At 48.6% G+C, this 26,720-nt stretch overlaps 3 protein-coding genes and 1 long non-coding RNA gene across 13 annotated transcripts; 2 read left to right on the top strand and 2 right to left on the bottom strand.

Annotated features, from left to right (window-relative positions):
* Positions 1 to 440: 440 nt before the first annotated feature.
* Positions 441 to 4,122, bottom strand: TUBB (tubulin beta class I). 2 transcript variants are annotated; one of them, XM_058733255.1, is made up of 4 exons: positions 3,873 to 4,122; positions 2,368 to 2,476; positions 1,982 to 2,092; positions 441 to 1,682 (listed from the first exon to the last, which is right to left on the bottom strand). In XM_058733255.1, the coding sequence occupies exons 1-4, from the start codon at positions 3,927 to 3,929 to the stop codon at positions 625 to 627; spliced, it is 1,335 nt and encodes a 444-aa protein (XP_058589238.1). In that variant the 5' UTR covers positions 3,930 to 4,122; the 3' UTR covers positions 441 to 624. The 2 variants fall into 2 exon arrangements, with proteins under 2 accessions (XP_058589238.1, XP_058589237.1); XM_058733254.1 differs by lacking the exon at positions 3,873 to 4,122 and adding an exon at positions 2,612 to 2,968.
* A 1,502-nt stretch (positions 4,123 to 5,624) lies between these two features.
* On the top strand, positions 5,625 to 20,628 carry MDC1 (mediator of DNA damage checkpoint 1). 8 transcript variants are annotated; one of them, XM_058733234.1, is made up of 15 exons: positions 5,626 to 6,024; positions 8,248 to 8,386; positions 8,938 to 9,318; positions 9,404 to 9,473; positions 9,759 to 11,224; positions 11,965 to 12,030; positions 12,199 to 12,288; positions 12,996 to 13,772; positions 13,878 to 13,921; positions 14,391 to 16,424; positions 16,506 to 16,625; positions 16,754 to 16,936; positions 17,167 to 17,292; positions 17,404 to 17,514; positions 19,104 to 20,628. In XM_058733234.1, exons 1-15 carry the CDS (start codon positions 6,016 to 6,018, stop codon positions 19,269 to 19,271), a joined length of 5,784 nt encoding a protein of 1,927 aa, XP_058589217.1. In that variant the 5' UTR covers positions 5,626 to 6,015; the 3' UTR covers positions 19,272 to 20,628. The 8 variants fall into 8 exon arrangements, with proteins under 8 accessions (XP_058589223.1, XP_058589217.1, XP_058589222.1 ...); XM_058733238.1 differs by lacking the exon at positions 5,626 to 6,024 and adding an exon at positions 6,173 to 6,409; XM_058733235.1 differs by lacking the exon at positions 5,626 to 6,024 and adding an exon at positions 6,173 to 6,413.
* LOC131513917 (uncharacterized) lies at positions 20,134 to 24,134 on the bottom strand. The gene is made up of 4 exons (XR_009262872.1): positions 23,511 to 24,134; positions 22,930 to 23,083; positions 22,106 to 22,247; positions 20,134 to 20,379 (listed from the first exon to the last, which is right to left on the bottom strand). It is a non-coding gene; the product is annotated as an uncharacterized LOC131513917 (long non-coding RNA).
* Positions 23,127 to 26,297, top strand: NRM (nurim). Of its 2 annotated transcripts, XM_058733266.1 has the most exons (4): positions 23,144 to 23,557; positions 24,133 to 24,329; positions 24,945 to 25,121; positions 25,471 to 26,297. In XM_058733266.1, exons 1-4 carry the CDS (start codon positions 23,425 to 23,427, stop codon positions 25,750 to 25,752), a joined length of 789 nt encoding a protein of 262 aa, XP_058589249.1. In that variant the 5' UTR covers positions 23,144 to 23,424; the 3' UTR covers positions 25,753 to 26,297. The 2 variants fall into 2 exon arrangements, with proteins under 2 accessions (XP_058589250.1, XP_058589249.1); XM_058733267.1 differs by lacking the exon at positions 24,945 to 25,121 and having other exon boundaries at positions 23,127 to 23,557.
* The last annotated feature ends 423 nt before the right edge of the window (positions 26,298 to 26,720 follow it).

Genomic DNA, 26,720 nt, shown 5'->3' with positions numbered 1-26,720 from the left:
CACTCAACAGAGTGGGCAGACCCCTACAAAGGAAATAGGACAGAGCTTGGAAGGGGACTAAAAATGGAGATAATACTGTTAACACCTTCCCTAAAGCTGAGAAATAACAGGGAAATTCCCAGAAATCAGGACTTCAATAGCCTGTATAGCCTTCCCCAAAACCGCTCTGGAATAGAAAACCCTAACCCTTCCTTATAGGTACCTCTACCTGTTATGAAGTGGGTTGGTTTCCTTTCCCTTGGGCTACCACATGGGCTTAGGATGGTGGCCATCTACTGGGTTTTCAGCATATGGTTCTAAATGAGATCTAATGAATTCCAGCTTCTTAAACAAAGGGAAATATCAACTGGACAGATGAGAGAAATGTATACCTAAGGGGAATACCAGGTTACCCAGAATGGCAGAAATCTAGGTTTTCCCAAAGTGGAAGAGAGGAGACATTCAACAAACAACAAATATTTATTGAGCGCCTATTATGTGCCAGGCACTGTTCTAGGAACCCCCCTCCAAAAAAGGAAAAACAAAAAACAAGATAGAGGCAGAAAATGCAAATTCTGAGGGAGAGGACAGGGGCAGTTGAGGAAGAAGGCTGAGGGAACAGAGAAGGCTACGGTGATGATGCTCTTAGGCCTCCTCTTCAGCCTCCTCGCCAAAATCCTCTTCTTCTTCTGCGGTGGCATCCTGGTACTGCTGGTACTCGGAGACAAGGTCGTTCATGTTGCTCTCAGCTTCAGTGAACTCCATCTCGTCCATGCCCTCACCTGTGTACCAGTGGAGGAAGGCCTTGCGCCGGAACATGGCCGTGAATTGCTCTGAGATGCGCTTGAAGAGCTCCTGGATGGCCGTGCTGTTGCCGATGAAGGTGACTGCCATCTTGAGGCCACGGGGTGGGATGTCACAGACAGCCGTCTTGACATTGTTGGGGATCCATTCCACGAAGTAGCTGCTATTCTTGTTTTGCACATTGAGCATCTGCTCATCTACCTCCTTCATGGACATCCGCCCACGGAAGACAGCAGCTACAGTGAGGTAACGGCCATGGCGGGGGTCACAGGCAGCCATCATGTTCTTGGCATCGAAGACCTGCTGGGTGAGTTCAGGCACAGTAAGGGCCCGATACTGCTGGCTTCCACGGCTGGTCAGAGGTGCAAAGCCAGGCATAAAGAAGTGGAGACGTGGGAAGGGCACCATGTTAACTGCCAGCTTGCGGAGGTCTGCATTGAGCTGACCGGGGAAGCGAAGGCAGGTGGTGACACCGCTCATGGTGGCTGAAACAAGGTGGTTCAGGTCCCCGTAGGTTGGAGTGGTCAGCTTGAGAGTGCGGAAGCAGATGTCATAAAGGGCCTCGTTGTCAATGCAGTAGGTTTCATCTGTGTTCTCTACCAATTGATGGACGGAGAGGGTGGCATTGTAGGGCTCAACCACAGTGTCAGACACTTTGGGTGAAGGTACCACGCTGAAGGTGTTCATGATGCGGTCAGGATATTCTTCTCGGATCTTGCTGATGAGCAAGGTGCCCATTCCAGAGCCTGTGCCCCCACCCAGTGAGTGGGTCAGCTGGAAGCCCTGCAGGCAGTCACAGCTCTCGGCCTCCTTCCGTACCACATCCAAGACTGAGTCAACCAGCTCAGCCCCCTCTGTGTAGTGGCCCTTGGCCCAGTTGTTGCCTGCCCCAGACTGACCTGGAATGGGGTCAGGAGGCAATCTTGGTTAGTAAGGTGAGAGATAAAAGACCAAATTCCACCTTCAACTTTTGGAAAAATGTCCATGAATGTGCCTTCTTTCTCACTCACCTGTGATATACCGCCCCCCCCCCATTATTTACAACCTAGGGTAGTCACTACCAACACCCTGCATTAGAGATTTCAGAACACAGCCCCAGGTAAGCTCTCCAGTATAACAATTATCTCCTAATTCTTCCTGTTTCCTTCATACTAGTAAATTGAACAGCACATTATCTACTAATATGTGTATAACTCACCGAAAACAAAGTTGTCTGGTCTGAATATCTGCCCAAAAGGACCTGAGCGAACAGAGTCCATGGTCCCTGGTTCTAGATCCACCAAGATAGCACGAGGAACATATTTGCCACCTATATGGAAGAAAGTAGAGTAAAAATTGGCAGACAAGATAAATTGGGGCTGGGAGACCAAGGACCCAAACTTGTGATTCCAAGTGCTGCCACCAGGGGGCAGGAGAGCCAATCTTTTGCTCCACGGGGAAGTCAAATTAAGTTGAGTTCTCCTTTAAAAAAAAAAAAAAAAGATAGACCCATCCGAAGGTGGTAAAGGGTTCTCCAGGGCTGGAAAGAGACCCCAGAAGGGGAAGAGGAGATAGGAGGCAAACTTCCCAGGCTCCCGCCCTTACCTGTAGCTTCATTATAGTACACGGAGATGCGGTCCAGCTGCAGGTCGCTGTCACCGTGGTAGGTACCGGTGGGGTCAATGCCATGTTCATCACTGATTACCTCCCAGAACTGCCGAGGGAAAACAATGAGACCTCAAAAGCTCTGGTCCCAGCCAATTAGGCTCCCCCGATCCACACATTTTAATCCCAGACACCCCGGTGGTGAGCCCGGTTCTGGGGCCCGGTATTCCCATCTGCCTGCCACTTCCTTCCACGAGCCACCCGCAGGTTTCACTGCTTGGGATGTGAACGGAGTTGCGGCTGAGGATGCCCGGCGATAGCAGGAAATTGTGGGGTGGGAGTGTGCCGAGGGGGATGGAGGCGGCAGACCAGACTGGACAAGCGCACCTCCCGGACTTGTACAAAGGGCAAGGGGTAGAGAAAGAAGCAGCTGCTGCGGTGGACCACCCTCCCTCCACGATTGAGGCGCACGCGCGCGCCGTGCCACTGACAAAGGGTGCGTCGCGCGTGGGCGGGGGCGTGAATTCCGCGCGAGGCGGGGCTCAACTCGGACTAGCGCGCCCCCAGCCGGTCGGCAGGGCCGCATTGTCCCCGCGCGCCAGGGGCGCCCGGCCCCGCCCTTCTGCTACAACGTAGCAGCAGCACTTCCTCCCCGCCCTTCCCCCGCTACACTGTAACGGCGCGCAAAAAAAAAAAAAAAAAAAAAAAAAAAAAGAAAGAAAAACCACCACTCCCCAACTCTGCCTGGTTGGCCTCGGTATTTTATTCTTTGGCTAGCTTTTAAGCCCTCGCTTTAAATACGGATTATCTTCCTTTCTCCCCCTGGTTATTCCTGAGGGACCCTTTAAAGAAAAGGACTCTCCCGCCCTCTTTCCCGGTATCTGTTCACGCCCTAAAAGGGTCTCTTTACGGGAGATGAAAGGAAATAAAATTAATTCAGCACCTATTAGTCTTCCATCCACGAAGAACTACGGGGCCGCCCCTCAGGGATCGCGGGCGCGCGAGATGCCTATCTTTTGCGAAGGGCACCGCTCAGCGCAGCCCACCCTGGCGCACCGCGTCCCCCAGCCCACGGGTGGGATTCGAGCTCTCCGCAGCCGCCGCCCAACCTCTCTCCTTCCCCCTCCGACGAAACGCAGCCAAGGGGGATGCACATGGGGGAAACCTCGCTTCGCTTTGTCTCGAACCGTTTCCGCATCTTCCTCCCTCCCCGGTCCTCAGACCGTTAGAACACTTTCAGGTAAAATCTTACAGAACCACGGTCTTCCCACCCCCAAACCCGAAAGGTACTTAATAGCTTTCCCAAAATAAGCCAGCCAAGAATTCCCCATTTTTCAAAAGCGAAATCTAGCTACAGAGGTCTATTATGTATATAAAACTTTTGGGGGGCAAAGTTCAACTATGGATGAAATGCAAATATATCCCACAACTATTCTTCATCATTTATCTGGACTTTTTCCATCTCAAAAGAAATATAATTAAAAGAAGAGGTTTAAAATCCTTACCTTGGCACCGATCTGGTTGCCACACTGACCGGCCTGGATGTGCACGATTTCCCTCATTGTTAAAATTTATTTTAAATTTTTTGCTCGCCTCAAGATGTGTAGGGGGCAAGAAAATGATATGGAATTTTTTTTCTATACTGCTAGTCGCCGGCTGGAAGGATGGGACGTGTCCCGGAGCCTAGAGCAGCGAGGTCCGAACGCAGCTGCAGGAAGGTTCTGAGAGGGAGAAAGAAGAGGGGAGGGCAAAGGAGGGAAGGCGGGCAGGGCGGGGCGCGCGTGCGCCCAGGCTGGGAGGCGGGAGAACGCGCCCCGCGCCGCGGTCCCGAGACAAAGCCTTATCTAGGCTGGCCCTGATTAGTCGATGCCACTCACGTATGAGACGTCCATTGGTCTCTGCTTGGATGGAGGAACGCAGGCCTCACTGGGAGTTGTAGTCCTCCATTGTTGTCCACGCTGGAAAAGGAAGGGAGGGATGGGTGGATACTGGATTTTTGGTTTGGGTTTTGTTTTTTGTTTTGATGAAAAGTGATCTTGCGCAAGATTTCTTTCCCCCATGCCTGAGTTTTTGTACTAAGAGGGAGTAGTTTTCGGGGACACACTAAGTGGGAACCCTAGGGTGCCAGGCGTTGGAAGGTGGAGTGGGCACGCCCCGAACGCTCCCTGCTGCGGTAGCTCTTGGGAAGAGAGGGCCGCTTAGCTCAGCGAAAACGGGAGAAATGCGGCACCCTGCTCTGCTAACGGCTGGTCCTTTGGTGCCCCTAGGCATAAGCGCCAGTGAGCCGCTGCTCCCCCAGATAGAAAGAGTGTATTGCCTCTCTATTTCTTTGTAAGTTTTCTAATGATAATGTTTAGAAAGAAACCAAATTGCAGCAAGGGCTTTTTAGAAGAGAGATATAATTGTCTGAGGGTGTGTTCAAAGAATAAGTTGAATGGTTTAGAGAAACTATCTGGAATCTGTGAAGCCAGAAGTCTTTGTCTACGTGTAACGGGTTCTGGGCCTTAGAGCAGCACTAAAGACGCTTTTTGTCACAGAACTGTTGAGATGAAGTGCGTGGTAGAATTTTAGTGTCTTCCAGCCTGCCTCTCTAGACACTTCAGTGGAACTGTTTTTCAGTTTGCTGAATTCACTGACTAGGTGGCTGGTCATTGCAATCTTTCAAAAGCCTCAGGATTGAAACAAAAGAGGGGAGCTGATGGGAGAAATTGGATGGGCTCAAGTCAGGGTAGCATGCCTCTTCTTAGGGGTTAATTCGTTTGATAGAAACTAGGTATCCAACAAACCAGAAGCTACGGATACAAAAAGAGTAAAAATTAGCTCCCGGGTCTTCAGGATCTTGCAATTTGGTGGGAAGTGTGTAAACAATGGAGTGTGGTAAGCACTGTAACAATATGGGACAACAAGATCATCATTCACAATCCATTCAACACATTTCTCCTCACCTAAAAAAATAAACATCAAGTTGTATAAGACCCCCTCTACCCACTAAAAAGAGAATATTTCATGTTTTGGAGCATGATCACCATGAAAGCAGTTATTTTGTGGTAGTGGGGAGGGCTCAGAATTTAGAATTAGAGGACTTGTTTCAAGTTGTCTCTACCTAACATTAGCTGTAGGAACCTCGGGAGGTCCGCGCAGACCTTCAATTCCTTCTGTAAAATCTACTTCTCCTTATTTGATTGTTGTGGTCGGAAGAAAGTGAGATAAAGAATGCAAAAAGACTCCCTAAATTATACACATATCGAATTGTTACTATTCTCTTCTCCTCTTAGTATGAGATCATGAAATAGATGATTTTATCATCCTTTCTACACCTCTTGAAAGACCTTGGTCAACCTTTAAGATAGTTAACAAAACAGTTCTCTCTCTTCGCCTACGGATCCTTAGGAAAATGACCTCCAAATGTCCATCAGGGATGTATTCTCAGGGAGCAACAGACATGACTTCTACTAAAAAAGCCAAATCAGAAGGAAATGAAGTTCCATGAGGGAGTCCTCAAGCGCCACGCCTACGGGCCGGTCTCCAAACTGCAGCCTCCAGCCACGACTGCAACCCACACCTCATTTTCATTTCTCATGAGTCAGCGGACTCCATGTCTCGGAGGACCGGGGAAGGGCTCTCTGGTTGCAGTAAGCGCATCCGGCAATGACTATGGTAAGCCCCTCTATCCGCCGGCGGCAGCCAGACTCTGTGGTTGCGGTTTGGAAATCTACGCGGGAAGTGGGCGGTGGGTGGTGAAGCGGTGGTGGGTTGTGCCTCGGAGCTGTCCAATCGAGGTGCGCGATTCTGTGCGCACAGAGCAACCTCCGATTGCCGCCTCCCTCAACCGATTTCGGGTTCCCGGGAGAAGCAGCCCCTTGAAGCTGTTAAGGGTGGGGGCGGGGCTTTGTGTCTCGGCGTTGGGAGCTTCGTCAATCGTCGCGCAGCAGGGCTGTGAAAGACAGCAGCAGGAGCCAATCAGCGAATCGGCTCCCTCCCGGCACGAGCTCTAGCGCCACTGGGTCGTGGCCGTTACTGGTGGCGCGCGCGGGGACTCAAAGTAGGTGAGTTCTGGGGGCCTCGCCCACGACTCCTCGGGTGCCATCTTTGTTCTCCCGGAGGGCGGGAGGGGCGTGCCTTGGGTGCGACTGGGCGGAGGATACTTGGAAGTTTGCTTCTCGGATTGTAATACTCATCCTTACTTGAAGCTCCTCCCCGAGTTTAGGTATGAGACATTGGGCCTGGAGGGAACCCACTGGGGTAGGGATCAAAGATGGTGGTCCACTGGTTTGGAGCCAAGGGTCCCGGGCTCCCGCCGAATCCTCCAGTCTTAAGGACGGAGTTAGCACTGTCCCCATGGAGGCGTCCTACTTTCCCTGTCAACAATTAACCTCTGGGATGGCATCCTTCTAAGTGAGTTCCACCCATCCTGTTTTGAGTTTTCATCCCCTTTCAACAGGAGGGCAGGGTTAATTTTATGTTTGGTTCGAACAGTACCAGGTACACAATAGGTACTGTCGAGCGAATATGGTGTGCCCTAGGGGAAAAGACACAGTTCTGCTGGTCCAGTTCTCGAGAGGGTGTGTGAAGGCAGAAATGGAAAGTACTGGTTACAATATAGTGAGAAAGGTTAGGGGAAAGACAAGTTTACTGACCACTGTGGAACATGTGGGTACACAAAGAACACCAGAAAGCAGGGAAGACTCCAGGAAAGGCTTTGTTGGAAGTGACATTTGAACTGAATCATAAATCATGGGTAGGAGTTGGATCAGAAAACTAGGAGTTAAGGGCCAAGGTACTGGCTAAAGCATGCAGGTGTGGGAGACAACAGGAACTGTGTTGGGAAATTGGGGAGAAGGTCCATATGGCTGAACCATAGGCTTTGGGGGAGGGGAGCATACATTGTAGGACCTGAGGTTCAGATCATGGAAGGGTCTTGCTATGGAGTTGAGATTTTACTTTATTCTGTGGGCATGAAAAGCCACCAAATGTTAAACAGAGGATGGACAGTATCTTGGTGATCTTGGGCAAGTTCTTGAACCCATGTATGTTGCAGTTTCCTAATCCGAGAAATAGAATGTAGTAATAGTTGTTTACAAGATTCTTGTGAGGACTGAATCTGTATATATAAATATATGTACTTATATGTATATATGTACATATATAGAGATAGGTAGATAGATATAAAGTAACTAGAGCAGTGCTTCACACATAGCAAGCATGTATGTATATCAGCTGTTAGGATTCTTTGAAGTTTACTCTGATCATACTGAGATGTTCTGGTAAAGTGTAAAAACCATGGGCTTTGCCTCCAGAAGCATATTTATTCTTGTCCTTTCCACCTACTTGCTATGTTATTCTGAGCAACTCATTTAATATTTTTAGCATTACTTTCCTAAATGCATGCCTCCTATGTCTGCTATGCCTGACATATAACACAATGCCCAACACATAGTTGATGCTTAGCACAATTTGGCTCCCTTTGAAATGTTTTTTTTTCAAACTGTGTGTTGCAAATCAGCATTTAAAAAATAGAGAACGGGAATGAAAACTATCAGTATATTGTATATCCTAAGGCAAACATTGTTTCTGAAAATGTTTGTCTCTGTACGTAAGCACGTGTGTTTGTATATATTTGTGTACTTGGGACCTTGTAATATTTATCCCCCACCAATATTTATTTTTTATCATAGTCACAAATTTTTATTTAGTTTTGAGAGAGGGAGAGCATGTGCATGTGTGTAAGTGGGGGAAGGGCAGAGAGAGAGGGGGACAGAGGATTCAAAGCTGGCTTTGTGCTGACAGCATAGAGCCCAATGTTGAGCTCCAACTCACTAACCATCACAAATATTTTTTAAATGTTGTGATAGAGATGATGATAATGTGTTTCTTTCCCAGGTCATGGAAGACACCCAAGCTATTAACTGGGAGGTTGAGGAAGAGGAGGAGAAAGAGATACCCAGTGAATCCTTGGGGTGTAGCTTGGAGCCCGTAGGACGACTGCATATCTTCAGTAGTGCCCATGGACCAGAAAAAGGTCAGAGGTTATTAGATGCTCGAGTACTGACACAGGCCCCTTATTTTTATGGGGAGGTAGTTGGAAGGTTGCAAGAAGCTTATATATATTTCAAGGAGATCTGAAAATGTTTTTCACTGGGAATGGAGAAGAGGGGGCTGATTGAGTTGATTGTTCCAGGCAAGTGCCCTGGACTCAATGGGCTCAATTTTACTTTGGTAGGAGAAGGTGAAGAGATTCAGATAGAAATTGAGCATAGTCTGGAAATGGATGGTGGTGATGGTTGCACAACAATGTGAGTGTACTTAATGCCCCTGAACTGTACACTTAAAAATGGTTACATGGTAAATTTTAACATATATTTTACCACAATAGAAAAAAACCCAATATGGATGGATGGATATTGACAATGAATAACATTGCTTATATTCTTCAATACTTAGGTGTACTACAGCCTTTATTTTCTTATGTATGTGGAGACCTTGAGTTAGTAGTGGGGTACTTAACAGGAATATTTTCCTGATAGCAGGCCAAGACTCTGGCCTTAATCTATCTACCTCTCTAATTCTTAGATTTCCCTCTGTATCTCGGGAAGAATATGGTAGGCCGAATGCCTGATTGCTCTGTGACCCTGCCCTTTTCATCCATCTCCAAACAACATGCAGTGATTGAAATCTTGGCCTGGGACAAGGCACCTGTCCTTCAAGATTGTGGCAGCCTCAATGGTACTCAAGTCCTAAGGCCTCCTAAGGTCCTAAGCCCAGGGGTGAGTCATCGGCTGAGGGACCAGGAGTTGATTCTCTTTGCTGACTTGCCCTGCCAGTACCATCGCCTGAATGTTCCCCTGCCCTTTGTTTCCCGGGGCCCTCTAACTATAGAAGAGACACCCAGGGTACAGGGACGAACTCAACCCCAGGGACTCCTGTTGGCTGAGGACTCAGAGGAGGAAGTAGGTATGTTTGTGTATTGGGAGGGTGGGTGAGAAGATGGGGATGGTGAGTTTAAAATAGTCAACTTACTCCTTTCTATTCTTTATAGATTCTCCTTCAGAAAGGTGTGTGGTGAAAGAACCAAGAACCTGCCCTCTAGCTGCAGTGGTTCCAGAGAGGTGAGTGCAGAAGACCAGATACTTGAGTCTTCAAAAGGAGGAGGAACCAGGGCTATAGGATCCATCTCTGAGAGATGATTATCATGAAAGTGGGGCCGGGGAATTGCACATAGTCTTTTGCTCAGCTGAACTTTCATTAACCTGACGTGCCAAGTAGAGAACTAATTGCTAGAGAGAAAAAAGCAGCTACTGCCTTGTGTCTGCTCTCAGGGAGCTCCCTGTTGAGTAGAATATTCCTTCTTGGGAAACATGCTTTAGATTCTTTCCTTTCTGTTCCCTTCACAGTGATGAAGAGGGGCCTTCCCCTGCCCCAGATGGCCCTGGGCCACCTTTTGTATTCAACCTGGACAGTGACACAGATGAGGAAGAAAGTCAACATCCAGCATCAGGAGAGGCCTCCTCAACTGCCAGAGGAGGCTCCACTACAGAGACAAAACAGTCTACAGCTATGGCAACTGAAATCCAGCTTGAAAAGAATCAGTGTTCAGTAAAAGAGAGAAACAATGACACAGAAGTTGAAAGGGATGCAAGGAATGGGGTGGTTTCACTTGGGGTGATACTGGAGAGGAACCAACCTACTGGGGAAGACAGTGACACAGATGTGGATGATGAGAGCAGGCCTCCAGGAAGGCCTGCTGTGGTCCATTTGGAAAGGGCTCAGCCTTCTGACTTCATAGACAGTGATACTGATGTGGAAGAAGAAGAGATCCCTGCAACCCCAGCTGTAGTTCCTATGAAGAAGAGGCAAATCTTCCATGGAATTAGTACAGAGAGTCCTTGGACACATGCCTTGGTACATCTACAGGAGAGCCCAACTGGTAATGATACAGATGTGGGGGAAGGTGAGATCCAGCTGGCAGTCCCTCTAGAGAGAAGCCAAGCCTCTGTGGTGATTGACAGCAATACAGATGGTGAGAAAGAAGTCTTAGCAGCACTCGCTTTGGCACATCTGAAAGAGAGCCGAGCCACTACATGGAACAGAGATACAGATTTGGAAGAGGACAGGGCCCAACCTGTGGCCCTTCTGGAGCAAAACCAAACCTCTACTGGGAGAGATAGCGACACAGACATGGAGGAGGAGGGGCTCCCAATGGAAAAGAGAGGAACTGTTTTCAAGGGTCACACAGACCAGGCATATTCAGAAAAGAGGCAACCTCCTCCCCAAAACAGTGATCTAGGGGTGGACAAAGATAAGAGCTCACTTGGGGTCCATCTGGAGAGAAGCCAAGCCTCTGCCACAGTGGACATCAACATACAAGTGAAGGAGAAAGTCCCACCAGGGTCAGCTGTTATACTTGTGGAGAAGCATCAGGTGCCTGTGGTATGGACAGATCAAACAGATGTGGAAGTAGAAGAGGGCCAAGCGAAGCTGCCTGTGATGCATCTAGAGGAAGCCCAACCTCCATCTGGGGACTGTGAGACAGATGTGGAGGGCATATCCTTAGCAGCTTCAGTGGTGGCAGATATAAGAAAGAGCCAGCTTCCAGCAGAAGAGGATGCTGGGGCAAAGAGGGCTGTAACTGTTCTTGAGCACAAGAGAGATCTTGAGGCGAGGGCCCAGGGTGGGTCACTTGTGTCACAGGTGGAGCAGGATCACCTCCCTGTCTCGAGGGAGGACATTAATGATCTGGTGGTCACAGGCACTTCAGGGAAATCCATCCAGCCACAGAGAGAGGGAGCCCAGACCTCCATAGAAAGGGAGAGAGAACCACATATGGACAGGACCCAGGACTCTGGAGACAACCACGGTGGTAAGTGCTGGCCTTCTCCCTTGACCCCTAAAAGAAAGAATGCTTATAGAGTATCTTAGTCCATTTGGGCTGCAATAACAGAATACTGGTGGCTTATAAATAACAGAAATTTATTTTTCACACAGTTGTGAAGGCTGGTAAGTCTAAGATCAAAATGCCAGATTGGTCGTGTTCTGGTAAAGACTTGCTTCCTTGTTCATAGGCAGCTGTGTTCTTACTATGTCCTCACATGGCAGAGGGCACAAGGGAACTCTCTGGGGTCTCTCTTTTTTTTTTACTTTTTTTTTTTTTAACGTTTATTTATTTTTGAGACAGAGAGACAGAGCATGAACGGGGGAGGGGCAGAGAGAGAGGGAGATACAGAATCTGAAAACAGGCTCCAGGCTCTGAGCTGTCAGCACAGAGCCCGACGCGGGGCTCGAACTCATGGACCGCGAGATCATGACCTGAGCCAAAGTCGGATGCTTAACCGACTGAGCCACCCAGGCGCCCCTCTGGGGTCTCTTTTTAAGGGTACTAGTCCCATTTACGTGTGTTCTATCCTCATGTACTAATCATCTCCCTAAGGCCCCACCTCCTAATAAACTCACGTTGGAAATTATATTTCAGCATATGAATTTGGGGGATACACACATTTGGTCCATTGCAGAAGGATTTGGGTTAGGGAGAAAATGGTAGAGAGAGTAAGGAATTAAGGGTCAGGTAGAGTTTTTATTATCTATCCTCTATTCCTCCACCAGATTCTGAAGACCTGGACCTACAGGCTACTCAGTGCTTTGTGGAGAGAGACAATCAGAATCTGGAAGGTGAGGACATCCATGTCATGTGGATGTTGGTGCAGGTGGGACCTGGGAGCCCAAAATGGTGGTCCTTGAAGGTTGTGAAAGCTAGCATGGGTGAGGCAAGAAACCAGGAATGGGACCCTGGAGTTCTGTGGAGGAGCTGTGCTTGAGTTGGCTTTTCTTGTGCAACAGCCCAGAGCATGGAGGATGAAGCCACCCAGGCGTTTCTGGTTACTCTACCCCAAGAGCCTGGTCCTTCCTGCTGTAGCTTCCAGGATACAGGTATAAGCTATTCTGTCTTTCATGCCCCTAACTTGGCATCATTGCTTTCTCCCTCTACATGCTTTTTTCATATTGTTTGACTTTTGCTGTTTCTCCATCTCCATCATCTTTTTAAATTTTTTTTTTTAAGTTTATTTATCTATTTGAGAGAGGGAGAGAGAAAGAATCCCCAGCAGGCTCTCGTTGTCAATGCAGAGCCTGATGCAAGGCTCAATATCCCGAATCATGAGATCATTACCTGAGCTGAAATCAAGCCGGACACTTAACCAACTGAGCCACCCAGGCGCCCCTCCGTCATTTTTAAAGAGGCTGCTATGAGAACTTTTTTTTTTTAACTTTATTTATTTATTTTGAGAGAGAACGAGCTGGAGAGGGGCAGTGAGAGAGGGGGATAGAGGATCCGAAGCGGACTCTGTGCTGACAGCAGAGAGCCTGATGTGGGGCTTGAGCTCATGAACCACAAGATCATGACCTAAGCCAAAGTTGGATGCTTAACCAACTGAGCCACCCAGGCACCCCTATGAGAATTTATGTACGTGTGTGGGGTCTTATTTTTTAGAGAAATACTAAATGTTATAACTGTCCTCCTTATTCCCAACTTTCCTTTAATAATCCATTTAGGTTTATTATTCATGAATTTATCTTAATCTTTTCTCAACCTGTTACATTTTCAATCTGTATCTCTCTCTCTCCCTCTCTCCTTCCAGGTACCTTGGATGAGCCGTGGGAGGTCTTGGCAACACAGCCATTCTGTCCGAGAGAGTCTGAGGCCCCTGAGCCCGAACCCATTGTTGCTCCTCTTGATGCCCATGGATCCTGCCTCTCTACACCTTGGACAATACCACAAGGCCAAAATCCAGGAAGCCCAGTTCACATAGAGCCATTGGGGATTCAGGACAAAGGGATGCAGACTATGGAGAAAGACATGGGGATACCAAGAGAAGCAGCAGAGGGGGTGGCCCCTGAGAGAGGACCATTGGACAGGGAAACTGAGAACCTGCCATCAGGAGAACAAGAAGATGTGATAGGAGAAGAAGAGTTAACCAGAGGGATACAGGTGTTAGCTAGAGATACTCAAGGACAAGAGTCTGACCAAAAGGTGAAAATTGCAAGTATTAAAAGAAATATGGAGAGTTTGAACATAGAAATTGAGATAACCAGGGAAATACAAGAGAAAGAGATAGAAAAGCAGATTCTTGCAAGAGAAATATTTGAGAGAGAAACAGAGAAACTAGTACTAGAGAGAGAGGGTGAGCCAAATGGATTAGGAGTTGAGGTACCGGAAGTAATACTGGAGAGAGGCCCACAGAGAGGGGAGACTGAGAAAGGGAGCCAGGACCAGGAAGGGCAAGCCTCCAGTCCAACACTAGAGCTTGAAGCAGGGACAGGCGGTCATCAGGGACTTGCTTCAGCCTCAGTAGCTTCTGGGAGCCAGTCAGGTGGAGGAGAGGGAGTCCCAATGAACCCCAGGAGGCAGCAGAGAGGTAAGTGAAGACAGAGGGGAACCCCAGGTTAGCCTTCGTGCTAATCAACCCCCAAGTGACTGACTGCTTAGACTTCAGCTACACTTGTTTTTACTTTCTGTCTAGGCCACTTGACTTGTGAGGTGCCACCTGCTGAGAAGGCCTTCGGGGTGAGAGCTGCTGTTTCTGCCTCCTCCTATTCCACTGTTCCTTCCCCTGACCTTGCTCCAATCTACTCCTTTCTCTGTCTTCCCAGTTTTAATCTGTTGTCACCACTCCTTAGTTGGTTTCTTTCCCTTTCCCTTGGCACCTGTCATTTTCTGTATCTGTTTTTCAAGTTCTGTCTCCCTGTACCTAACTCAGAATATCCATTTTTTTGTGTCTTTTCCCTCTTTTTTCCAACCATCCTCTTATTGCCATCATCCATCTATGGAGAACACTATTCTAGCATGAGGCGGGGTCTGTGGGAACGAGGACTGCTCCCTCCCCAGGAAGTTTCCAGTCTTAGGAAGGGAGGTCATAGACAAGTGAAATGCCAGGAACACAGTCTAACCATAAACAAGTATCAAGAACAGTATTCAAGTACTGTCTTTCTTCTTTCTGCCTCTTCCTCCCTCACTTGCTTCTATTTCTCCTCAGGGTGATCAGGAATCCACAGATGCTTGTCAGCCTCCTGCAGTGCCTGAAGCTTCAGCCCCACTCCAAAACCCCCTCCTCTTTCAGAGTCAAAAACATCCTGTGCCTCAGCCCTTCTGTTCTTCCTCTCCATCTTCTTTAGAGCCCATTCCCAGGACCAGGCAAAACAGGAATCAGAAAGTTCCAGAGACTCCCTTGCCAAAACCCAAAGTCAGGCTCCGAGGGTCCTCCAGGAAGACACCCTCTCCAGTTTCTTCTGTAGCCCTGGAACCTCATACTGCCATTCCCACAGACCAACCCCTCAGTGCTGAGCCCACATCTCAGGTCACTCGGGGCAGGAGACGTAGGTCCTCTGTGAAGACCCCTGAACTGGTTGTCCCCACAGCCCCTGAGCTCCAGCCTTCCACTTCCAAAGACCAGCCTGTCACCCCTGAGCCCACATCGCGGATCACTCGGGGTAGGACACAAAGGTTCTCTGTCAAGGCCCCTGAACTAGTTGTCCCTACAGCCCCTGATGTTGAGCCTTCCACCTCTAAAGACCAGTCTGTCACTCCTGAGCTCATATCTCAGGACAGGACACATAAATTTGTAAAAACCCCTGAACCGGTTATTTCCATAGCCTCTCAGCTCCAGCCTTCCACCTCCAAAGGCCAGTTTGTCATCACTCAGTCTGTATCTGGGGCTACTCAGGGCAGGGCACGTAGGTCTTGTGTCAAGACTCCCAAAGCAATTGTCCCCACAGCCCCTGAGCCCCAGCCTTCTACTTCCAAAGACCAACCTATCACCCCTGAGCCCACATCTCGAGTCACTCGAGGCAGGACACGTGGGTCCTCTGTCAAGATCCCTCCTGAATCAACTGTCCCCACAGCCCCTGAACTCCAGCCTACCACCTCCAAAGACCAGTCTGTCCTCACTGAGCCCACATCTGGGGCCACTCATAGCACGATACCTAGGTCTTCTGTCAAGATTCCTGAGCTAGTTGTCCCAACAGCTCCTGAAGTCCAGTCTTCCATCCCCACAGACCAGTCTGTCACTCCCAAACCCACATCTCAGCGCAGGACATCCAGGTCTTTTGTCAAGACCCATGAACCAACTGTTCCCACAGCCCCTGAGCTCCAGCCTACCACCCCCAAAGGCCAGTCTGTCACCCCCAAACGTAAATCTCAGGGCAGGACACCCAGGTCTTCTAGCAAGACCCCCAAACCAGTTGTCCCCACAGTCCCTGAGCTCCAGGCTTCCACCCCCACAGACGAGCCTGTCATTCCCAAACTCACACCTCGGGCCACTCGGGGCAGGACACAAAGGTCCTCAGTCAAGACCCCTGAGCCAGTTGTCCCCACAGCCTCTGAGCTCCAGCCTTCCATCTCCACAGATCAGCCTGTCACCCCTGAGCCTACATTTCGGGCCACTCGGGGAAGGATACATAGGTCCTCTGTCAAGATCCCCCAACCAATTGAATCTACAGCCTCTGACCTTGAATCTCTCAATCCCATAGATCAACTGGTCACCCCTAAGGCTATAGCTGAGGGTGGTCAGGGTAAGACACTAAGGTCTACAGTAAGTGCTGTGCCAGTTCTTACCACCCCTGAATCCCAGAATCCTGACCCCATAGGCCAGCCTGTTCCCCCTGAGCCCATCCCTCAAGCCAACTGCAGCAGTAAGCGGAGGGCCACAAGGAAGCATGGGTCCTTCACAGCTCCCATTGTCCATGAGCCCCACTCTGCACCCCCTGAACCTAACTCTCGATCCTCAAAGAACCAAAGACGAGCAGTGAGAGCAGTGGAGTCTCTTAGGACCATTCCCGAGCCTGCTCTTGCCCAGCTTCCTGAGGCCCCCACTCATGCTACCCAGATCCAAAAGGTAGAGGCAGCAGGCAGATCTGAGTTCACCCCAGAGCCCCAGTCTAAGCCCTCTCAGAGCCGCAAGAGGCCTTTGGCTACTGTGGATTCACCCCCACTTCAAAAACGGCTCCAACAGAAGACCGTGTCCCTCCACAAAGAGGAAGAAGATTCAGTAGAGAGCCCAAGGAAGGATGAGGTGAGGTGAGGGCTGGGGCCATGAAGCTAGGAAAGGGCTTGGAGGCTCAGAAACTCCCAGCAAGATCTTTCTCAATCCCAGGTTGCAGTGATTCCAGGACCAGGCAAGAGAAAGAGAGACCAAACAGAGGAGGAGCCCAGGGGAATCCCAAGCCGCAGCCTTAAGCGGGTCAAACCTAACCAAGAGTCCACAGCACCCAAAGTAGGAGAGAAGGGGCCTGGGGCTTGGTGGGAGACAGACATGGGAGGATGGGAGGAGACTTAGGGGTTCAGAGATAGACACTGATGGCGTGGGTTGCCGTGACCAGCTTAAGCTAACTCCCTCCACAGGTACTCTTCACAGGTGTGGTGGATGCCCGTGGAGAACGGGCGGTGCTGGCCCTGGGTGGGAGTCTGGCCAGCTCAGTGGCAGAGGCTTCCCACCTGGTGACTGATCGAGTCCGCCGCACGGTCAAGTTCCTGTGTGCCTTGGGGCGGGGGATCCCCATCCTCTCCCTGGACTGGCTGCACCAGGTGAGAGGCCAGGAGGTGATAGCACACCAGCAGAGATATTGATGGCAGAAGACTGCTCACATGATGCTCTAGAAAGTAGTGAGGGGAAAGAGGGGAAAGGAAGACAAGGGAGGTGAATGAGGCAGAAAGCTTAATTCAAAGAACATTTCATAAGCTCCGTCCACATGCTAAGCAGAAGAGCTGGGTGGTAGGCTGGGCTGAGCTTTGATGCTCACTGCTGCTATCCTTAGTCCCGCAAGGCTGGTTGCTTCTTGCCCCCGGATGAATATGTGGTGGCTGATCCTGAGCAGGAGAAGAACTTTGGCTTCAGCCTTCGAGATGCCCTGAGCCGGGCTCGAGAGAGAAGGTTGCTAGAGGTGAGAGGCTGTCTTCTACCCCATGTTTCAGGCCTTCTTCCTGAGGCTCTCCAGCTGTTCATGGGCTCTCAGTGCATACATCTATGGTCTTCACTGTTTTCTTCTGCTTAGGGCTATGAGATCCATGTGACCCCAGGAGTCCAGCCACCACCACCTCAAATGGGAGAGATCATCAGCTGCTGTGGAGGCACTGTCCTACCCAGCATGCCCCGCTCCTATAAGGTATGGGTGGTATGTTTTGGGTCTAGTGAGGTGGCAGTTAAAGAGGTGGCTGGAATGGGAAAAGTTTGGAGAATACTGGTATGGATAGAAACACAGAGTAGTGAGAGGGTGGGGGTAAGCTCTGTGGTATATAAAGGGATAGGAATGTAGGAGAGGTTTGCTGATTCCAAATGGATTTTTATTTTGCATTTTTAATATTTTAAATATACACAAAGGGAGAGAGAACTTCCATATATCAATGAACCTCCATATATCAGTCACTCAGATTTAACAAGGTAGCTTAGATTTTGCTACATCGTCTGCATTTATCCCTTTTTTTTTCTTTGCTGAAGTACTTAAAAAAAAGTTTTTTAAAGTTTATTTATTTTGAAAGAGTATGAGCAAGGTAGGGGCAGAAAGAGAGGGGAGACAGATCATCCCAAGCAGGCTCTGCACAGAGCCTGATGCGGGGCTCAGACTCACAAACCATGAGATCATGTCATGGGCTGAAACCAAGAGTCAGATGCTTTACTGACCTAGCCACCCAGGCGCCCCTTTGCTGAAGTATCTTAAAGGAAACTACAAGCATCATATTATTTCCCCTTACATACTTAAAGTATACTTCTGTAAGAAATGATGTATGTTTGTTTACATAATCACAATGCCATTATTGATCCATAACAAAATTAACAATAGTTTCTTGTCATTTTCTCAGAGTCCATTAGTCAGATTTTTCCAATTGGCCAAAAATGTGTCTTTATAATCCAAGTCAAGATTCAGATGAGGTCCAAGTATTGCCACAATTGCAATCTCCTTTTTTTTTAATGGTTATTTAAAAAAACTTTTTTAATGTTTATTTATTTTTGAGAGAGAGAGAGACACAGTGCAAGCAGGGTAGGGGCAGAAAGAGACAGAATCTGAAGCTGGCTCCAGGCTCTCAGCTGTCAACACAGAGCCTGAGGTGGGGCTCAAACCCACGAACTGTGAGATCATGACCTGAGCCAAAGTTGGAGGCTTAACCAACTGAGCCACTCAGGCACCCCTGTTTATTTTTGAGAGAGAGTATGCTTGCACATGTGAGCAGGAAGGGGCAGAGAGAGAGGATCCCAAGCAGGCCCTGCCCTGACAACACAGAGCCCCAACTCAGGGCTCCATCTCATCACCCCTGAGATCATGACTTGAGCTGAAATAAGTTGCTTAACTGACTGAGCCACCCAGGCTCCCCTCACAATTGCATGTCTCTTAATTCTCTTTTACTCTAGAAGATCCCCCCCCCCCCCGCAACCCACCCAGCCTTTCTTATTCCATTGACTTCCTGCAGAAACTATGTCAGTTGTTCTTTAGAATGTTCCAGTCTGGGTTTTTCTGTTTGCTCTTTTGCTGTGTAATTTATCTTGTTCTTCCATCTCTTACATTCCTTGTAAATTGTAGTTAATTTTAAAAGCTCGAATAAATTCAGGTTCAGTTTTTCTGGGAAGAGTACTTCCAGCAAGTGTGCTTCCTATCAGGAGGTATATTGTAGCGATGCTGAAACTGATTTGTGGACTCCAAACCTATTTCTAGGATTGTTTTTCACCCATGACTTTGTCTTTGCTCTCTGTCTTTCCCAGCCTCAGAGAGTTGTGATTACATGCTCCCAGGACTTCTCTCGATGCTCTATTCCATTTCGGGTTGGGCTGCCCATTCTCTCACCTGAGTTCCTGCTGACAGGAGTGCTGAAGCAGGAAGCCAAGCCAGAGGCCTTCATCCTCTCCACTTTGGAAATGTCATCCTCGTGAAAACATCACCACAGTACTTACTGTTTTCCCTCCCAGACCAGTAAATAAAGTGTTAGAAAAGATTTGGAAGAAAGAACCTAGGGCTTTAGAAAGAATTGGGGTATACTGACCTGATTTGTCTTGGAACATGGGTGGGGCTAAAAAGGCTTATGGATAAACAAAAAGATAGTGAGATTTTAGCCACAGTTTTTTTTTTTCTGTTTCTTTTTTTTTTTTTTTTTTTTTTTAGTAAACAACCTAGTCTTTTATTTGCCCAAGGCTGGCTGTTGCAGGCACTAAGGCCCCAAAACTTCCAGAAGGGATGGAGGAGGGAGGGGCAAACCATCCTGCCTACCAGGTGCTACCTGCCCCCATCCTGCTTCCTGCAGGAAGCGGGAAAGGAGATGAAGTCTACATTTGTGCCATCAAGTATCAAGCCTGCTTTCAGATACTATAAATACTCAGTTGCTATTGAGGAGGAAACTGAGGCACTCTGACTCCCCAGGCCTCTATCTGCCAGTCCAAGTTTTTGCCTGCTCTCTCTCTCCAGAATGAGCTGCAGGCAGCCCTTTGCTGGGGGAGGGTCTCAGGAGCCCATTTCGTGGCCTGTGTGTGGGGGAGAAGGCCAGCCAGTGTCAAGGGCTGGGGCAGCAGGAGGAGGGGTGTGTTTGGAAGAGAGCAGCTGCTAGGAGGGGGGAGTCAGCACTGAATAAGGACCCCAGCTGGGGTTCCATAATGATATCAGTGGGGGACAGCCAGAGCCCTCTGCTCTCTAGAAGGGGAAACTGAGGCAGAGACCCCTCCCATCTTTGAGAAGGGAGGGGCCTCCTATAAGCTATTCAGGTCTATTTACCATCTCCACAAAGACACTACAGCCCAGGAGTTGGAGCATGTCAGTGGTCACTCAGTGTTTAGATTGAGACACAAGGAGTGGGAGGCAGCTGGGTCACCTGATGAGACACAGATTTCTCAAATGGCCACTTAGAGTTGGGTAATCCCATTCTCAGATATCATAAGTGGCTGCCCTTAGCAGGACTGATGTACTTACTGCTGTGTGGCACACATGGTGTCCTGCCTCCTGTTTGGAAGCCATCTCTCTCCCTCTTTGACTGGGATTCTTATTCATCCTCTGAAAGAGAGTAGAAACAATTTTAGTGTCAAGAACTTGAAGGGATGCTTGGAGTGAGTAAATTTGAGGTTGGAGGTATGGAATGCTACTAAAATATTTTCCTCTCTCCTCACCCCATCTTGTTAGAAGTGTTCTTTAGTTTTGACTTTGAGCAGATCTTTGCACTTTTCTGGCCTGCTTTTCCAGTATTTATAGAATTAGAGCTTAGGTTTAATTTCTGTGATAAATAAATATTCACTCTGTGCCTTATGGTGTAGTGCAGGTTTTTTTTAAACATCTTAAATTTATGTATTATTTATTTATAATCTTACATCTTATTTATGTATTTGTTTATTTTTGTCTTTAAGCTCTACACCCACTGTGGGGCTTGAACTCACAACCCCAAGATCAAGAGTTGCATGTTCCACCAATTGAGCCATCCAGGTGCCCCTTAAATTTAAAGTTTAAAAGTTGGTTGATTTCAATGATGTGGAGAAATTGGAACCCTTATCACATATTGCTGGTGGGAATATAAAATGGTTCAGCTGCTGTGGTAAACAATCTGACAATTTCTAAAAAATTAGAGAATTACCAAAAGACCCAGTAATTCCACTAGTAGGTGTGCACCCAAAAGACTTAAAACACATGTTGAAACAAATACTTGTACACAGATGTTCATATCTATACTTCATTAGAGCCAAAAGGTGAAAAGAAAAATGTTCATTAACAGGTGAATAAACAAACGTGGCATATCCACACAACAGAATATTATTCAGCCATAAAAGGAGATGAAGTATCGATTCTTGCTACAATGTTTTGAGAATGAACCTCAAAAGCATTATACTAAGTGAAAGAAGCCAGACACAAAGTCACCTGGGATGATTCCACCTACATGAAATACTTGGAATAGGTAAATTCATAGAGACAGAGTAGAGTAGTGGTTGTCAGCAGCTGGGAGAAGGGGGAAATGGGGAGTGACTGCTTCATGGGTATAGGGTTTTATTTTGGGATGATAAAAATGCTTTGGAACTAGATAGAGATGGTGATTGCACACATTATGAATTGTATTAAATGTCACTGGATTGTTCTCTTTAAAATAGTTGTTTTTATGTTATGTGAATTTCACTTTAATAACAAAGATGGGTGATTAGTGGCTTTTCTGCAAGTAAATTATACTTAAGTTTGTAAAACTTTGGTGTAGTAGAAAGAGCATGAGCTTTGCCACTACTGCTGACTTTTAAACATATAAACATGTCTCTCTTTTTTAATGTTTATTTATTTTTGAGAGAGAGAGAGCACACACGCGCAAGGGGGGGAAGGGCAGAGAGAGGGAGACAGAATCTGAAGCAGGCTCCAGGCTCTGAGCTGTCAGCACAGTAGGACCCAAATAAATATTAGTCCCCTTGCACACTCAGAATCTTGTACTGTGTAAAACTGTCTATGGCCTTGAGGTTCATGGGACGCCTTACAGTACTAGCTGTCTCTATACCCCCATTTTAGCACTCATCTGCACCTTGACTTAGTGACATTGAAGTGCCCCAGTTTAAACTTCTGGAGAATAGAGATCTTTTCTTACACTTCCAATGAATACTATAGTAGTACAAATAATGTATTTCTATCAGGGTCCTAGCAGGAAATAACAGCACAGTCAAATTAGGATAATTGGAGAGAGTTTAATACAGTGAAAATGACAAGGAAGTTGGGAGAGTGTAGAGAAATCATAATGTTACAGTACCCTAGTACTCACAGCTCTATTGTGACCACCTCTAAGTCCAAAAGGTTGAGAGGAGAGAGCAGTTATGCAGAGAGGGCTTCCTCAATAAAAGCTGTGATTTTCATTGATTTAGTCCATTCGGGACAACCTCGAACAAGAAGGGTGAAGGGTGCATCTGGAGGGAAAACATAAGACTGGTATAGTTTACAACAGCACTGATTCAGAGGAGGGTGGGAGTACTGATCCTCCAACAGAAGGAAAGTAAAGGCTGTGGGATGCTGCCTGGCAATTTTCTCATCCATGAGCCCACAGGACTAGCAGCAACTTAGTTCTCATCTTGGTCAATTTTCTTTATATTCTTATGTCTGTAAGCTGAAGGATTTCGCTACATGATGTTCTAAGGTCCCTGCTATGGTCCTAGGTACTGTGACTAGGTCCTTAGCAACATGATGTTTAATTCAGATGGAGGAAAACCTTATTTTTACTTTGCTTTTCAAATATGTTATTCTGTAGGTATTACAAACAGGTCTGAAGGAAAAAATTCAGACAAAAGATCTTAGCGGTTTCTGACTCGTGGATGGTGGTCAGGCTTATGAGCTTGCAGAGTAAAGTATATCACAAGCTTGGGTAAAATTAACCTACTACAAAGTTTACAACACAAAATTTTCTATCACAAATATTTAACATTGTTATTCTCATGATTATAGATCAACAGCCTTGAAATAGAAATAATAAGTGTTACAGAGAAATTCTCTGTCCTTGGCAAGTGGAGAGAATAAGTTACAGAATAAACATTAATTTACTTTATGGTAAAATGGTCACTAACTTTTTAACAAGATATAATAGGTGATTCAGACCTTTGGGTTTTCAGCCTCGGTCAACAGTCTTCCGTTCTCTCACCGTTTCCTATTTGAAGTGTTAACCGACGCTTTGTAACCTCTGACTTTGGCTATGTTTAGTGGCTAAGGTTACAGAAAAGGGGGTTTATAATTCTCGTTTTCTACAAGAACCCTGAAAGAAACGAACGAACTGTCTTCATTTTAGATGAGACAACTAGCCGAGCTGCGACTCAACCCACACGAGTGGCTGCAGAGCAGCTACGTTTCCACTTGTCACTCAGAATTCTAACATTCCCTTCTATGACGCGGCGACCGCAGGCTCAGTCAAGACGCCGGGACCCGCCCTAGGGACAGTGTGGAAAAAAAGCGCGCGGAGAACGCACGCCGAGGCAGCGGCGCGAAGGGGCCACGCCTTCCTGGGCAGGACCCCAGGCTGGAGGTGGGGGCGGGGGCGGGGCCTGCGGCCGCGGGAATCCCATACCCGCCCTTTTCTCAACCCCTCCGAGTGTCGCCATGGCCCCAACTCTGCTCCTGGTCCCTGCTGCCCTCGCCTCTTTCATCCTGGCTTTTGGCACCGGAGTGGAGTTCGTGCGCTTTACCTCTCTTCGGCCACTTCTTGGAGGGCTCCCGGAGCCTGGGGGTCCGGGTGAGCGGAAGGGATCGAGGACGAGCTCTGTGGCTGGAGGTGGAGCCGGACGAGAGCGAGGGAGGGCGGGGCTTCGAGACAAATGACAGGGGAAGTCCGGGAGAGGGAACTAGAACCTTGAAAGCCCGAGAAGCTTCAGGGCTGACCGGAGGGCTAAATTAGGAACTCAGGGATTAGCGGTTTGGAGAGGCGGAAGAGTTAGGACTGAGTGGGGAGGGAAAAGGCGATAAGAAGCAGAGGAAAGGAAAGTGCTTTTGTAGAGAGGACTATGGAGAGGGGAGTGTTAAAAAGAGGGCACATTTGGAGTACCGAAAACACGAGGATCAGTCCAATGGTGGCCTCTCCAGCCAAGCCTTTTGTGATTGAAGGAATCCTCCTCCCCACTCTGAAGGAGGCCTGGGGAAAAGGGAAAGGGCAGAGAATGGAAAAGCGATATGGGAAAAACCAGGAGAGGAAGCATTAAGGCTCGTGAAAGCATTAAAGGACATGGCCTGGGACCCCCAAGAGGAGATTAGGGTAGGGGGTGTTTCCTGAAACTTTCTTGATCTTTTGTCCCCTTCTTGAACTCCCCCTAGATGCCCGCCAAGGATGGCTGGCTGCTCTGCAGGACTGCAGCATCCTTGCCCCCCTGGCTTGGGATCTGGGTCTCCTGATACTATTTGTGGGGCAGCACAGCCTCATGGCAACTGAGACAGTGAAGGCGTGGATGTCTCGATATTTTGGGGTTCTTCAGAGGTCACTGTACGTGGCATGCACTGCCCTGGCATTGCAGGTATGAGGCCTTGGCCACTGAGTCCCCAAGGGAAACAATCTGTGAGAAGGGTGCCCTCAGTTGAAGGGGCAAGGACCTTAGCCTTCTGATAAAATGTGGGTTTAGGGGAATTTAGGTTGTTTAGGACTCTAATCTCAGCTTCCATTCCTCCACAGCACATATCCTTCTTCTTATAAAGAATGGTGTACCATTCCTCATTCCCCAAGCACCATATGTGCATTCTCACCTTTGCAACTTTGTTCATGTTGTTCTGCTTGAGATCCCTTTGGTGACACCTCTTTCAGTCCTACCCTTTCTTCAGAATCACTTCCTGAGGTCTCAAGAGGAGGCTTCCCAGTTAGTACACATTTGTTTTCTCAGTGTGTGCTTGGCACAGGCTACTTTATGTACCTATCTGGTCACCCCCATCTGTTCTCTTAAGTCCTCAGGGTAGATACAGGTTATCCTTACATCCTTGGGACCCCACCTAGCATGCTCCACATGGTGAATTTTTGTTTATGATGCTCATGGTAGAGGTGGGGAGAACTGCAGGCCAGCCTGGGGTGGGGGCAGCCTCTGGGTCTAGGTCTTTCAAGGGTAGGCTGCTGAGATACCCAGCCCCTCATCCTTTCCCAGTTGGTGATGCGGTACTGGGAACCTGTACCCAGAGGCCCTGTGTTGTGGGAGGCTCGAGCTGAGCCATGGGCCACCTGGGTGCCCCTCCTCTGCTTTGTGCTCCACGTCATAGCCTGGCTCCTCATCTTCAGCATCCTTCTCGTCTTTGACTACGCCGAGCTCATGGGCCTCAAACAGGTGAGGCTCCCAGATTCCTACCTGAGACCTCTGATTCCCTCTAGAATGCCTCTTTCCCTTTCAAGGATTTCCCTCCTCCTCCTCCTCCCATGCTCTTCCACCTTCCTCTTCTTTCAACTCCCTCACCTACTTCCTTTTCTTATAAGAGAGTCTCCCCTCAGCTTTCCCTCAAAGGTCAGAAACCATAGGCCTCCTGGGCCTAGCAGAGATGAGAATCAGGAGTCCAAGTCTCAGAAGGGTGGTTCTTGGGCCTGAGTTATAGAAGGGGAAGTTTCCTCCAAAGGGAGGAAAGAGGTGGCTAAGTTGCAAAAAGGGTTTGACTTCATTTCTAAGCTGTTCTCCCTCCTAGGTATACTACCATGTGCTGGGGCTGGGTGAGCCTCTGGCCCTGAAGTCTCCCCGGGCTCTGAGACTCTTCTCCCACTTGCGCCACCCAGTCTGTGTGGAGTTGCTGACAGTGCTGTGGGTGGTGCCCACTCTGGGCACTGACCGCCTCCTCCTTGCTCTCCTCCTTACACTCTACCTGGGCCTGGCTCACGGACTTGACCAGCAAGACCTCCGCTACCTCCGGGCCCAGTTACAAAGAAAACTCAACCTGCTCTCCCGGCCCCAGGAAGGTGAGGCTGAGTGAAGAGCTAGCCTGGTTCCAAGCCCTGCACTTCCTCTCCTTTAACATCCAGGCCCTGGCTGCTTCAGACCAGAGGCCCAAATCTATGGACTGAAGGGGCTGTCCCTTCCCTTGTTTGAGCCTCCACTTCTTGGGCCCAGCTCCATACCCTAAATTTTGAGTTTCAACCACTGGACCTCCAAGATCTTCTTCTCACCAGCCAAGAAAAGGAGGTGGGAAACTTATGTCTCCTCACAGTTTAGGGCTTGATCCCCCCCTTCCCCTCCCACCCACCTGCCTCAAGAACCTCCTTATAAAGGAAGAAGGGTGGGCCTGACCACTTCTCTCCCACTGTTACTTGATTCTGTGCCTCAGGGATCCCCTTCTCCTCCAGCTTCCCTTCCTAGGAGCAGAGTCTGCAGGTTTGATGGTAGTGCCTGCCCCACTGGCCTCTTTAGGCCCTGCCCCTGGCTCTGTCCTCTAACCTAGTTGAGAGGATCCTTCCGCTCTTCTGTTCTCCCGAGGAACACGCGCAGCAGAAAAATAAAATTCAGCCTTTTTTTTCTACATATACCATGTAGTCTGTCAGTGTCTTCTCTAGCAGGAGGGCTAACTTTGGGACGGAAGGCAAGCGGAGCCAGGGCACGCCAAACTCGAGTCTGGGCAGCCACCGCGCCCTCTGGCGACAGCTGGGCGGCGACCACTCCGGCAGACCCACCCCCATCTCCCTGGTCCCCCTTCCTCCAAATTCCCCAATTTTCCCACTGCAGACCAGGGGACCCATGGAAGACAGGATGAAGCTAGAGAGTGGGGCATTGGCTCTGGTGGGGGAACCAGTTTCCAAAGTCGTTGGCTTCTGAGCACTTCTCCAGCCGCCCCGGCTCTCCACAGACCCACCGCAGCCTGGTGGCGGCCCTGGACCCCGCAGTAACAAAGGCTGTCGGGGTGGGGGGCGGGGGGGAGGCAAAAGCGTGGGGAGGAGCGGCAGGAGA

This window comes from Neofelis nebulosa, chromosome 6, assembly GCF_028018385.1.
Source record: "Neofelis nebulosa isolate mNeoNeb1 chromosome 6, mNeoNeb1.pri, whole genome shotgun sequence".
Taxonomy (NCBI): domain Eukaryota; kingdom Metazoa; phylum Chordata; class Mammalia; order Carnivora; family Felidae; genus Neofelis; species Neofelis nebulosa.
Note: the sequence above shows the minus strand (reverse complement) of the source record. Positions and strands in the feature narration are given on the sequence as shown.